The sequence below is a fragment of the Mastigoproctus giganteus genome, chromosome 2 (genome assembly GCF_048544385.1).
Source record: "Mastigoproctus giganteus isolate SK-2022 chromosome 2, ASM4854438v1, whole genome shotgun sequence".
Classification (NCBI taxonomy): Eukaryota; Metazoa; Arthropoda; class Arachnida; order Uropygi; family Thelyphonidae; genus Mastigoproctus; species Mastigoproctus giganteus.
Window position 1 is genome coordinate 106,338,427 of NC_143576.1, and position 15,021 is coordinate 106,353,447.

At 37.8% G+C, this 15,021-nt stretch overlaps 1 protein-coding gene across 1 annotated transcript in view; it reads left to right on the plus strand.

Annotated features, from left to right (window-relative positions):
* The window catches only part of LOC150089481 (WD repeat-containing protein 47-like), a 279,929-nt gene that overhangs the window by 246,207 nt on the left and 18,701 nt on the right, over nt 1-15,021 (plus strand). The window contains exon 8 of the mRNA XM_090390001.1: nt 8,169-8,309. Within this exon, the coding sequence (XP_090246127.1) occupies nt 8,169-8,309 (141 nt within the window). The remainder of the gene's footprint in view (nt 1-8,168; nt 8,310-15,021) is intronic.

A 15,021-nucleotide genomic window follows, 5' to 3' on the forward strand; every position in this document is an offset into this window, starting at 1 on the left:
TTTTTCTTTCTATACATTAAAATAATTTTCCTCCTAATGATATTTATTCAGCCAATGGGAGAAGAGAGATGCAGGTTACATGGTAATACGTAACAAACAAAAATATGTAACAGAAGCTTGTTTTACTGTGGTAAAACCAACTTCTGTTTAATTGTGGTCACGTACTAACATGACCACGTGGAACCATTCTTGATTTCCATATGTAACGTATTTCTTTAAATAAACTAAATACAACAAGGCATTATATTTTAAGAGTTTAAGATTCTACATCTATAATACTTCTAAGAAAAACTAAGATTGTAGTGTGAAAGGCACCCACCGATGAAAAGCCAACTAGCTTTGAAATGATGCCATCTGGGTGGTGGTGCCCACCGAGAATAAGTGGCAATAGTCTTCTCTATTAGTGAAGCGTTCCTTATTCAAGGTAGTGCAATACATGGTAACTCGTTGTGAAGGATGATGGTGAGGATTGAGCACGAGGGTAGCCTGTGCAGACGTAGCTTTTTGCCGCTCCTGAAACAGAGAAGTTTTTTCTGATTTATTTTCTGTTTTATTAGCTTAAATTGGCATATTAACTTATTTTCTAGAGTAGTTTTATATTCCTATTTACGATACTTAGTTTAAAGTAACTTAGATAGAGATTTTGTAGATATTACTTAGTATCGGTAAGGGTATCAAATCCATGTGTTGACCGTTTGTAAATTGCCGCCATTGTAACGCGATACAAAATATCTCGAACTAGACAGCATAAGCTTAATATAGTATAGTATAGTACATGATATTGTCAATTAATCAGTAAAATCTATTAATCTTGTTGGACTTCATTGTCAATTAAATTGTACTTTTAACTATACATATAACGACTTAGGTTACGTAACATAAATAATTAGAAAAATAAATAATTAATACTTAACTTGATACGGAAGTTATATAAAGCGATTTTGTAGATAACACTCAATACTGAAACATAAATATAGTGTTATAACTGTGTTGGGATACAAGTTTAGGGTTTTAATTTTGTACTGAAATTGAAATTTTATTGAAATTAAATCGAAATCATGACTCAAACCAGTGCAGCAAAGCAAAAGGCTCAAGCTAATGGGAGTGCTGTGGCTCAGAGGAGAACTGAGGGGGGCAGTTGCCCTCTGAATCACAGCCTTTTAAAATACACTACTTGCTTGATGTTTGTGGAGCAGTCGGGTACGGGACACGATACTGCCATAGGGGATGTCTTTGTGTGTGCGCGATGCAAGGAGTGTAAGGAAATCAGACGACAACTCAGCGTTGTTATGGGCCTATATGAGAGCTTGAAGGACAGGGTGGATGCCCTCGAAGGATTAAAAGTGAGGGGCCCATCAAGCTCTCAGCTGCCCACTCCAATGCCAGAGCTTGCACTTGGTCATCATGCAACACAGTGACAGCTCCCAAGGCAGAATGCGCTGGTCCCAAAGGAATTAGTTGTTGGTGACTCTATTGTCAGGGAAACAGGAAACATGCTTTGTAAAAAGGATAGGTGGAACAGGACCAGGGGCAAAGGTTGATGACATTGTAGAGCGGATATCATCTTTTAAGGGCACAAAAGGTGATATAGTTGTACACGTTGGCACTAATGATATTAAGAGTAGGAGACCGGCGGAATTACTTAACAAGTACAGGTCGCTGTTGAAAAAAAGCCGTGAATTAGGGTTGAATTTGAAAGTGTCTGCAATTCTGCCCAGACGCGATAGGCGGGAGTATATGATGAGAGCCCCGTCGACCAATTCGGCCCTGGAAAGGTTGTGCAAGGCTAAAGGGGGTAGAATTTTTTTCAGCCTGGTCTGTACTTGTTAACAGGAGAGACTGCTTCTACAGGGATGGGATACACTTAAATAGAAAGGGTGCAAGAATGTTTGCTGATGCTATCGAGGCAGTGTTAGGTGGGTCGGAAAACTGCTAGATTGGGGGGATACAAGGACTAATAGATTAACAGTAGCCACTGGCAGAGGTGAAAGTGATTCTTGCACTGCTTCTATTGGAATGAGCAGCAGCCTGGAAAACAAGATGCAGGGTATTTCAGAGACTGCTGGGAGTCATTGCAGTACAAGTAAACACATGGGTTGTGTTAGGGTAGCTAAGAATAGGAACAGGTGCATGTATACTTGTGTGTACCCCAATGCTAGGAGTTTGGTAAATAAATTTTATGAATTTGAGGTATTGCTCAAAACATCAAAGGCAAATATTGTTTGGATATCAGAGACGTGGTGTCACACAGATATAAGGAATGCAGAACTGGAATTTGGGAAGTACAATGTCTACAGAAAGGATAGACAGGATAGGAAGGCAGGAGGGGTTATGCTATTAGTTAAGAAATACATAAAATCCAAGGAAGTGAAGCCAGTCGACATCGCTGGACAGTGCAGTGTCGAGTCAGTTTGGTGTGACATAAGCATTGGGAGATCAAAATTGAGAGTAGGAGTGTGCTATAGGCCTAATGACTCTGATGAGTATAAGAAACTGTACAGGGAAATAGAGTGGGCCAGTAAATCAGAGTCTTATAATGGGGGATTTTAATTTCCCAGATTTTGTGGTTTGTTCACTCACACACTAGCAAGGCTTTGGTGGATTTATTGGATGATTGTTTTCTACATCAGCATGTTCGGGAGGCAACTAGAGGGAGTAATACTCTTGGTTTGATTATCAGTAGTGATTCTTCATGCATTAAGAATCTGCAGATATATGAACCACTAGGTGGCAGTGATCACAGTGTGCTGAAGTGGGATTTACTCAAAGAGGTAACTACCATAAGGGGTAAAGGGAAGGGTTATTGCTTTCGTAAAGGCGACTACGATAGACTGAGACAGTATTTAAATTCTATACAGTGGGACCAACTGATGATGTTACCAACAGCAAATTCTAAATGGGAAGCATTCAAGGAACTTGTCTTGGAGGCTACTAGGCTTTACATACCAACTAAGAAATATTGTTCAAGGTTTAGGCCTAAATGGATGTCAGATGAACTAATGAGACATATGGCAGAGAAGAAAAATGCATGGGATACATACAAATTAACACATGACACAGAAGCCTATGATAGATACAAGTTGATCTGTAACCAAGTTACAAAGGAGGTTAGGCAGGCGAAGGCAGATTACGAGATATCTTTGGCAAGGGATGCAAAGAAAAACAGCAAAGAGTTCTTTACTTATGTGAACTCTAGAAGGAAGGGGATGAATCAGATTGGTCCACTTGATATTGATGGGTCAACTGTTGATGATCCTGCTCAGGTAGCTAACAAACTAAATGAATATTTTGCATCGACATTCACACATGAGGAGTCATTCAGCGAGGGGAATGCCAGAGGTGTATACAACTCTGGCAGTAAGCTAGAGAATCTTGTAATCTCTGAGAGTAAAGTGGAGGAGAAATTGTTGAAGATAAACACAAGAAAGGCACCTGGGGTGGATGGGATCTATCCAGTTATATTAAAGGAGGCAGCAAAGGAAGTAATCAAACCCTTAGCAATAATTATGGGAGCTTCCTTCGAATCAGGGGAGGTACTCATGGACTGGAGATGTGTAAATGTGACCCCAATTCACAAAGGAGGATCAAAGGCTGACACAAGTAATTATAGACCTGTGAGTTTAACTTCTGTTCCAGGAAAATTAATGGAGGCACTGGTTAAAGAAGCACTGCAGGATCATTTAGACAAGACTTCAGTTATAGCTCGGACACAGCATGGTTTTGTTAAGGGGAAGTCTTGCCTGACCAGTTTGATTGTATACTATGATGCAGTCACAAAAGAACTGGATGCAGGGAATAACTTTGATATTATATACTTGGATCTTAGAAAGGCTTTTGATACTGTTGCACATTGGAGACTGCTGCACAAATTGGAGCAGTGTGGCATTGGAGGCAAATTGCTGCTATGGATAAAGGGGTGGTTGAGGGGGAGAAGACAGAGTGGTAATCAATGGACACTGCTCATCGTGGACTAATGTTATTAGTGGAGTCCCTCGGGGTTCAGTATTGGGTCCATTATTGTTTTCTGTATTTATAAATGATATTGATGATGGTATATCAAGCTTAATGTCCAAGTTTGCAGACGATACGAAGGTTGGCAGGGTTGTCAAGGACACTACTGACACTATGCTGCTGCAACAGGATCTGAAAATGTTGAGCAGATGGGCTGAGAGGTGGCAAATGAAGTTTAACATTGACAAATGTAAAGTACTACATATGGGAAACAGCAACCCCTGAGCAACGTATCAACTCTGTGGTACTACACTGACAGTGGTAGAGAATGAAAAGGACCTGGGGGTGGTTGTGCAGGCAGATATGAAGTTCTCTGAGCAGTGCAGACGGCCTGCAAGAGTAGCTCATGGTGTATTGTCAATGATATATAGGAATTTTTCTAGCAGGGATACGGAGGTGATTATTCCCTTGTATAAGGCAGTGGTCAGACCACACCTAGAGTACTGTATACAGGCCTGGAGGCTCATTTCAAGAAGAATGTAGAGCTGCTGGAACGAGTACAGAGAAGGGCAACAAGAGTAGTGAATGGAACAAAGGGGTGCTCTTACGAAGAAAGGCTTAAGTTTTGCAAATTACAGTGTTGTTGTTATTATTTGGTTTTTAGGAGCATTAGCAACTAAAGCCATATTGCTCCGGGGATATGCGGTGGTCATTCCCTGACCTTTTCCGCATCCTCCGTATTTGGTGGCTCACCAGCTCGAACCCCAGTCTAATCAAGAAGCGTGTGCTATGCACTGCTGCTCCTGCCCACGTGGCTACGGAGGTGCCAAATTACAGTGTCTGGAGACTAGGCACCAGCGAGGTGATCTGATAGAGGTGTATAAAGACTTGAATGGTTTGAGCATGCTCAGTGCTGATGAGATTCTTCCTCTTGCTCAGAATAATTACCTGAGAGGGCATAAATTCAAATTGAGGAAAGGCAGATGTAGGATAGACGTGCGGAAATTTGCCTTTAGCCAGCGGGTGGTTGGTTGGTGGAACAGACTTCCATCCCTTGTCGTGGAAGTTGATAGCCTAAATAAGTTTAAGGCTCAGCTGGACAGGTATTTCGAATGAACAGAGGGGTGAAGTGGAAGTGATTATTTTTTTATTTATTTATTTTATTTTATTTTTTTTTTTTTTTTGGGCTGATGCTGCATAAGCTTGCTTTCTTGCATCAAATGCCTCTACTAATGCTAATGCGCACAATATGAGTTACAGATGAAATGATGCCTTTCACACTACAATCGTAGTTTTTCTTTAAGAGTTGTCTATGGTGTATCTACACCCATATTATATAGATATAATAACATATTTATATATTCATAGCTGAAGAAGAGACACACACACACACACAGAGTCGAAATCTTCTGTAAGTATTTTATTTTATTTTATCAAAAGAAGCGCGAAGCTCCGTAGTTTATTATTTATTTATTTTTTTGTTGTTGTTGTTGTTTTGGCTGATACAGGAAAGTCTACATCCTTACATCATATAGACTTCCTAATCAGGGGCAGACTGGCTCTCTAGTTGGCTTCAGCAACTCCCCATTTCCCTTATTTTTTAAAATTTTGTCTATATTTATTTTATTTTTGCAACAGTAACACGCTGTTGTTTGTTATTTGGTTTTTAGGAGCATTAGCAGATAAGGCCATATTGCTCTGGGGATATTTGGTGGTCACGGGCTCAAACCCCGATCTAATCAAGAAGTGTGTGCTACGTGCTGCTGCTCCTGGCCACCTAGTTACAGAGGCGCCAGTTACAAACAATACTGGCCCCATCAATGATCAATACCTAGCTATCCTGGTGTTTTGTCCCCTGTTCCTGATACTAATACTAAAATGCAGTAGTAGTATTAGTAATGGCAAATGATGTAAGAAAACAAGCTTATATAGCATCAGCCAAATAAAAAAATTTTACCCATCCGTACCCTCCAAAATTTGCTTACTTCTCCCTTATTTTTATTCAACCCATCCACTTCCACACCAACAGATGGATTCTGTTACAGCAAGCCACCTCATGTGTGTAGTCTCAGCCAGTGGAAGAATACCAATAACATTCCGATCACTCAATCCAGTCAAGACTTTAAACACCTCAATCAGATCTTCCCGCAGGTGCTTGGTCTCAAGATGCCACAGTTTGCAAAACTGAAGCCTTTCTAAGCACCCTTTCTTCCCTTCACCAAGCTGGTTGCTCTTTTCTGCACCCTTTCCAGCAGCTCTACATCCTTCCTAAAGTAAGACCTCCAGACCTGTATACAGTACTCAAAATATACAGCCTAACCATGACCTTATACAAAGGGATAATCACCCCTTATCCCTACTAACAAAGTTTCTGTATAACACTGACAAAACCACATGAGCTGTCCTGGCAGCATGTCTCCACTGCTCAAAGAATTTTGTGTCTGACTACATAATTACCCCCAGGTCTTTTTCATTCTCCACTACTTTGCATTTGTCAATATTAAACTTCAACTGCCATTTCTCAGCCCATCAACCAAATTTTCCTAGATCTTCTTGCAGTAGCTCACCCTGATGACTGTTGTTAACCACCTTACCAACCTTTGTATCATCTGCAAACTCAGACATTAAGCCTGATATACCTTCATCAATATCATTTATAAATATTGAAAACAACAATGGACCAGCACTGAACCCTGGGGAACTCCACTAATAACATTAGTCTACAAAGAGCATTACTCTTAGAGTAAGCTATGTTATTTATTCATAATAGATGCTATATGACTCATTTATTCATATAGCATCTATCTATTAAAAGCTAACTAAATAATTAACTAAACTTTCTTCTCACTGTAGCTGAATTAATCCGCTACTGGCAAAAGTTTCTTGACAAAGAGAGATTTGTCTTTTCTTCTGCCAAATCAGAAGAAAATGGTTCTTAAAATTAGGTGGATTTTCATACAAACAGATTAAAAACCCTTTCATGGTAAAAACCATGAAAGGGTTTTTAATCTCATAAGACATGGGAAAGACCTGACGCATTACCTTTCATGGTAATGCGTCAGGTGTTGCGGTATTATCCTTACAAGATTCACGTGCTACAGCAACTAAAGCATGGTGATGCAGATATTCATTTCACATACGCACTTCAGTTTCTGGCACAAATGACAGTGGATATCACTTGGCTGGCCATGGAACATCCTTTGGAGTGATGAAGCCCACTTCTGCTTAAATAGACAAGTGAATACACACAACAGTTGCATTTGGGCAACAAAAAACCTTTGAGTTATCCAGGAAGTCCCGTTGCATTCTTCAAAAGTGACAGTGTGGTGCGGATTTATGGCCACATTCATGATTGGGCCATATTTTTTTGAACAGGTAACGCCGAATGGACCCCGCACCTGTTGCTTCACTGGACAGCAATATTATGAAATGTTGGCAAATTTCGCAATACCAGAGCTGAAACAACATGGGTGCCTTCAGGATACCATATTCATGCAAGATGGTGCACCACCCCACATCCACCATTTGTCCAAAGATTGCTAAGGCAACACTTTACAGACGAACGGGTCATCAGCCGTTGTTTTCAGACATCTTGCCCACCCCAATCACCGGGCCTCACCCCATGTGATTTCTGGTCCTGGAGTTTTTTGAAGAACTAGGCATATCGGGAAGGATGTCAAACTCTGGCAGATCTGAAGGACATCATTAGACATCGTGTACTGGCTATTCCAGTTGAAATGTTACGTTCTGCTGTAGAAAATGCTGTTCTTCGAATGGAAACTTGTTGACCAAAATGGAGGACACATTGAACAATTGTAGCGCTGTTCAAGTTATTTGTATTTCCACAGTGCCATATAGTGACAAATTTTGTAACTATTTTTTTTTTCCAATAAATGGCAAATGCATTCTTTATTGTACCTGTTGTCCAAATTTCTCTTCAGTATGAGCCTTAGAACTCGCTCCAGAGCCCTCTATGTAGGTAGGAATACTTTAATTTTAACAACCCTGTATACTCTACATTTTGTTCTGTTCATCTCATATATATATATATATATAAATTTGGTTATATTTCATCTTATGTTTTTGAAATATTTGCATCTTATGTTTTTGAAATATTTGCATCTTACTGTTTTTTTATTTATTTAGAAAAATTTCTGTATCAAAACCTTAAAAAATAATCTGTAATACTTAATTATTACATTTTATATTGTTGCTAGGACAGATATTATCCCTTTATACCTGGGGAGGTGCAATGTTTGTGAGCAGCTCCTTAGACAAAACCATTCGTTTTTGGGATCTGCGTACACGAGGCTGCGTTAACCTTATTCCTGCCCGTCCAGCTGGAAGCTCAGCACCAGGTAATGTATATATTCAGTGCATCTTTATAACTGAAAAATTGCATGTGCATTCTCATCTGAAAATACTTTAAATTTCTATAATTTATCTACCTCTCCGAAATGTGTGACTGTGGTGTTTTTAAAATTCCATCATAAAAGAAAGAGTTTGAAAATATATTTGAAAGAATTTCTTTGTGCAAAGTGCTTTCAGGTTTACTATTTTTTTACATCCTGTGAACAAGAGTTTTAAATCCAGTACTGTTAAGAAGCTACATTCTTTCCAAATTATGTGATTATACTTTATTTTAATGTTTATTCTTATTTTCTATTGATGCTAACAGAACTTTACCACTCATTGAACTGTATGTGACTTTCTTGATCTGTATTGAGACATATTTCTGTAGAAATTCTAGATTCAATCTCCATTATATGTGATTTTTTAAGGCTAAAACAAACTCTTTTTGAAATCCAGCATACTGAAGAATTCTTAAATCTAAATAACAGAATTGCATTATTTCTAAATTTTATTCTAATTTTTGTTTCTGTTTATTATCTTTATTATTTTTTTATAGAAATAATATGAATGTTGAAATTGCTATTACTTTAGATTTCTAGAATCCAACCATATTACCTAAATTCTATAAGAAAAGTTTATTCCATGTATGTAAAGTAATCTCAACACAAAAAAAGAACAAATAAATCTGTTTACCAAGTCTGTGAACAGGAATCAAACATTGCTACAAATAGTGCAGAGCTGAATGAATGTGCCGATATCAAGCAGTTATCAGTTTCATCTGCCTTTACTTTTTACAGCACTCATTTACTGATTGCTTATGAATAACCATACATATATATTTATTTTTTTTTTTTATGAAACCCCCAAACATGAGAGATATTAGAACCTGTAGTACTTAGTACAATGCATGGGTTGAAGGTTGAGAAGATGAAAGAAGATATTTGTTGACATTAGACTTCTGTAGACTGTAATCAGGAAATTTTCAGGAAATACATATGAAGGCAGTTGAATAAATGAACGAGGAAGATGAAAATTTGGTTCTGTGGGTTTGAAGATGAACAGTAAATGGATGTTGGCGGCATGTATTCAGACTGTTTTGAAAGAGAGACCAGGAATTATAGAAGCCCATTCAGAAGAACAGTGCCCATGCAAGTATCAGTAGAAAAAGCATGCAGCAGAAACAGTACATCTATGACACAGTGAGTGGAGAGACTGTTAGAGATAAGTTATGAATTAATCTAACTGCCCTCTTCTGAATGGAATCTAAAAGCCTGAGAGAGGTTTTGGGGGCACCACTCCAGATGTGCGAACAATATTAGCTGTTCGGAAGAAAAGTAACGCCAAGAGCAAAAGAGAAAACCAAGTAGCAATAGTTGTTATGTGCTTGTGCCAAGAGAGATTAGAAGTCAGGGTAATCTCCGTAGGGATATATGATCTTCCCTAGAAATCCGAGTGTCACCAAAGATAAGCATAAGAACAGAATAATCTTTTTTGCAAAATATAAGACAGGACTGAGTTTTAGAAGGATTGAAATAAACAAAAGTTGTCTTTGTCCCACCGGAGAATTACCTGGGGATGGGCATTTAAGGAATTGGTAGAAGATATTCGAGAAGTTGAAGCTGATTGAGCAGGGCAACATTTTTCAAACTGGAAAGTGGAATGCAATGTGCTATCATCAGCAAAACTAATTGACAAGTTGACAAATCATAAGGTGGAAGCTTGTTTAGAAGACCTCTATGCCAAACATGATCGAAAGCCTTTGAGATGTCAAGAACAACTGCTTGAGTTTCATTGAATTTTTCCATTGAATTTATCCATAAATGGGTAACATAAGCCAAAATATCACCAGTGGATCGACACTGACGGAATCCATACTGGTGATCATTGATCAGATGGAAGGTTTCTAGATAGTTTAAGAGTTGGCGGTTAATTGATTTCTTCATTACTTTAGAAAGAGTAGAAATTGCAATGGGACGATAATTGGATGGGAGGGATTTGTCACCCATTTTAGGAACTGGCTGGATATGAGCAAATTTTCATGCATAAGGAAAAACACCTTTAGAATAAGAAAGTGAAAAAAAGGCAGTAAAGAACAGGAGTAAGTTCAGGAGTGCAGGTTTTGAGAACAAGTGGAGTACCATCAGGACCTGGATCTTTCTTAGCATCAAGATTCGTCAAAATCCTTTTGACGGAAGACCACAGGGGGCATAGAATGGAGTATACAGGGAGTGGTGGGAGGTGTCTTACCAAGATCATTAATACAGGAGTTGGAAGAAAAATGGGATGCTAGCAGGTCAGCTTTATCCTTGGCTGAAGTGACAACAGAACTATCTGGTTTTGACAGGTGTGAGAGCAGATATGGGCAAAAGTTGCGGCCAATAGCTTTGGCAAGAGACCAGAATGCTCAGCTACCATTAAGGCAAGAAGCAGGTTTTCTACTCAGCCTGTTCAAAATCTAGTTTGGACTGATTAATAACTGCTTTACAATTGTCGCGAGCTCTGGTGTAGGCAGAAAATGAAACTGAAGAATTGGAAAAAAGCCAATTACGATATGCAACATTCTTCTCTTGAACAACCTTAGCACATTTATTGGAAAACCAAGGTTTAGATGAAGGATGAGATTTTAAGGTGGAAAATACACGTGATGTGAGCAAATGTTGACATTAAAAGTTTTGAAACAGTAATCCGACCAAGGAAAAGAAGAAAAGAAATCTTGCATATGTGCATCACAGTTGCATATATATGCACAGTGGTGAGCTATAGTGGGCTCATGAGAGCCCATTGTTTTGTTTTGTTTTTTTTTTTGAAAATTTGCTAGTCCATTATTGAAACAATCATTTATTTTACAAATGAAATCCTGAATTCAATTATTGAGTATCCAGAGCTGAAATTATGGTGGGTCAAGCAGGAACCCATCCTCAGAATTTTAATGGCACAATCGACCAGTTATATATTTTAAAATTTCTTCAGTTTTGAGTTAATTACAGTCAGACCTCTGTTTAACGAACTTCTTTATAGTGAATTTTTTTGAATTCTCTTGGTAATTACATTTAAAATAATTTCTGTAGAACGAACGGATTACGAAAGACAACTTTGTACGCATTGTTCTGACCTCTGGCCTTTAGGTAATTTAAGTAATTAGACAGCGCGAATTAAGGGTGAAAGGAATTACTGTTCCACAACATTAGTGGTGTCCTATGGAGTCACATTATGAGAAGTCGTGCCAGTTAACACTCTTTCCATATCCAGTCAGAGGATTAAAAAGATTCTGGATAATAGCCTCTGGTCAACCTGTGTTGTGTGGTTTCCCTTTACTCCGACAAGAAGTCATATGATTTTCAGAGAAGTGAGTGATCCATGCATTTCAGTAAATTTTCATGTCTATGTTTGCATGATCACAGTAGCTGAATATCTGATATTTTGCACAGTATTCAAAGAACTAGTGACAGTAACAACATGGGGGGGGGGGCAACTAAGATATTAAGTAAACTTTCCGAAGATGAGATGAAATGTTGGCGGATTTATAAACTGCGTCGAGGGTTTTACTGTGAAGAAAATGTTCCGAAATACTGTATAATGGCATACAGGCAGGGGCGGATTTACATATAAGCTAAACAAGCTACAGCTTAGGGCCTCACTCCATCTTAAAAAATCCTTTTTTAATATTGTCACATGTGAACCGAAAGAGAGAAGGCCTCATGTGTTATAGCATAGGGCTGCATGATGTTTAAATCTGGCCCTGCATACAGGCAATAATTAAAAAAAAACTGTATGCATTATATCACCAATCTCCAAAAAACCAGCACAAATTAAGGATTATTCTAAAGAACCTGACATGGAAACTATAAAGGTTGGTTGTGTGTTTGGGCCACGATGGGCAGCTTGTAGCTTGCGGACAGCAATTGATGGTTGGAGGAATTATCCCGCTTTGTACAAACATTTTGAAACAGAAAGTTAAATATTCTGGATTATTAAACCGACTTTTCAATCTGGAATTTCTTAACGATTTAGCACTAATGATTGACATCCTGCAAGGAGCTCTCTTACCGTTCAGAAGATTTGCAAAGTCGCAGCATCACTATAGTAAAAGCAGATAAATTAATTATTCTAATTATCAATGCTATTGCTAATTTTAAAAATTCTGAAGGAAATTATGAAGCTAAAATTGAGAGCACGCTGTGAAGTTGAAAGAATTTGAAGGAATCAAAATTGAAAGTAAGAACACATTTAAAAAATTACACCATTACAAGTTATTAATGCAACAGAGTAATTTTAAATTTAATTTAAAAAAATAATGATACTATTGACGATGAGGAATTGAAAGAAATTTTAAACATGTACTACTTGGAATTATGGAATATGAAAGAACTTTCATCTCCGTGGCATATGAAATAAAAATTAATGATTTTAGAGATTTTGTCAAAGACAGTTTATCTTTAAAATCCAGTGAAATTCCCCTTTCAATTAAGAAAGACAAATATTTGTATTGTTGCACAAAATATCTTTGAAATCATTCCGATTAGCAGTGCTGAAGCTGAGCAAGCATCAGCAATTTTTTTTCTTCTCACAAGAAAATGTGAGAAGAAAAAATAAATTGTTGACAGATATTTGTATTGTTGCCATCATACTTACTGCAGCATGATTATTGCAATTATACTTACTTCAGGAAGTATGATTGTGATGTCATACTATTCAAAAATTCTAAAAAGTTAGAACTCGAGACACTATCCATATCCTGGTATCATCATAAAGGGGGAGGGGCATGATGACCAGGCTGACTCGAGATATCATACTGGTCACAAAAAATGTGTCACAAGCTCTAATCACACTACTAGTGAGTGCTTGGCACAGACTAGTAGGGTGAACGTGGGAAGCACTTCTGGCAGAAGCAGACTGATCAGATTTATCAGCAGGAATCCCAAAGGATGTTTTTTATGCCGAATTTTTGATGTTTCACATCAAAAATTCGGCAAAACTGCGAGCCCATTGTTAAATATTCACAGCTCACCACTGTATATGCATATGTGCAAAACAGTTGCCTGTTTTGTTTACAACAGTGATCTTGGTAAAAAGGTACTTTAACATACATATAGTTGGTAGAAGCATACAATAATAACAGATGCCTGCAATATTTTTATTGTCTTAAATATTTTATTTATTGTATAGCAATCCTTGAACTGTTGGTTCCAAAAATGATATCCAGTTTTCATCATCATGTATGGCTTTTCACAAAATGTCATGTTTACTTTACATAAGTCATTGAAATCAGATCACATTTCATTGTTGAATGGTGGAAACTTTGTATGTAGATTTCTCTAGAACATTCGTGACATACAAATGTTCTCAGTTTCCCTTGGCTGCCTGGAGATCACCCTACGATTGTCTCCGAACGTACCAGTGTGGTTCGGTCCGATTTCTGGAGGTCACAACCATAAAACAATAAAAACAATTAGCAGTCACTTGTTTATTGGGCTTTTCTGTTAGTGCAATCTATCATAAACGGATAGTAAACTCGATCTTATTGAATTTGTGATAATACCGACAGCTGGAATTCTGTGGGTTATTATGGTAAAATGTGTTTACACTTCCATGAAATCTTCAATCATATAAAAAAATTAATTTTCATAATCTTCTCTTCATTCCTATTTTTAAAGATTCGTAACTTGTTATTCCATTCTCACTTGCACGTATCGTGTTACTTGCAATTTGTGTGTGCCGTGTTCTTTGTTATTGATTGCTTATCTTTTTACTGTTTTGAATTTTAACCCCCACCCACAAATGTCAGTGAACAGAAAAGTCAACTAGTTAGTATGTACATATTGCAGTATGTATTAATTCCGATTTTCACGTATCATTTAATTTTTTAATTGGTAAGGTAATAAAGGGTAAATTTGTGCTTAATATATCTTTACTTTTATAGCCCGTGGATAATATTCCTCCTATTTTCGCTAATTAGAATCTCTGTTTAATAGAACTAAAATTCAATTCACAAACGTGATCACAATGAACAGCGCTTACTACACATCGTATTTTTTTTTTTTTTTTTTTTTTCGTTGGTAGCTGTTGGCGCATAGGCTTCTGTGGCCATAATGCACCTCCCAAGGTTTTTGCAGTACATTGATCCAAGCCCGAGGCAGGAATCGAACCCGCGACCTTTGGGTAGCCAGGCAAGTACCATTCACTATACGATGTTGTCGGCACTACACATCATATAGTGAATGGTACTTTACTTAGGTGACTCCATCGTAACGTGATTTGATTGTATAGTGAACCAATTGTAAAGTGGGGGTCCATTGTATTTTTAATTTTTTTTTTTACATGAAACTTCGGATAATTGGGGCAGCTGCTTAATCGGGCCAAAATGCATAGTCCTGATGTGTCCCAATTAACTGGAATCGACTGCATTAACTGAGAATAACTGAGGTAGAGTGCAGAGATGCATGTTTTGATACAATCAGACACAAAGGTTAGCATTTGTGTAATCAGGTGACTGGGAAGGTGCATAATGTTTTATAAATGATTTATACTACCTCTGTATCTAGGGAGGAGGCAGTTATAGGGGAAGTCTTGCCTGACCAATTTGATTGGATACTATGATGCAGTCACAAAAGAACTGGATGCAGGGAATAACTTTGATATTATATACTTGAATCTTAGAAAGGCTTTTGATACTGTTGCACATGGAAGACTGCTGCACAAATTGGAGCAGTGTGGCAT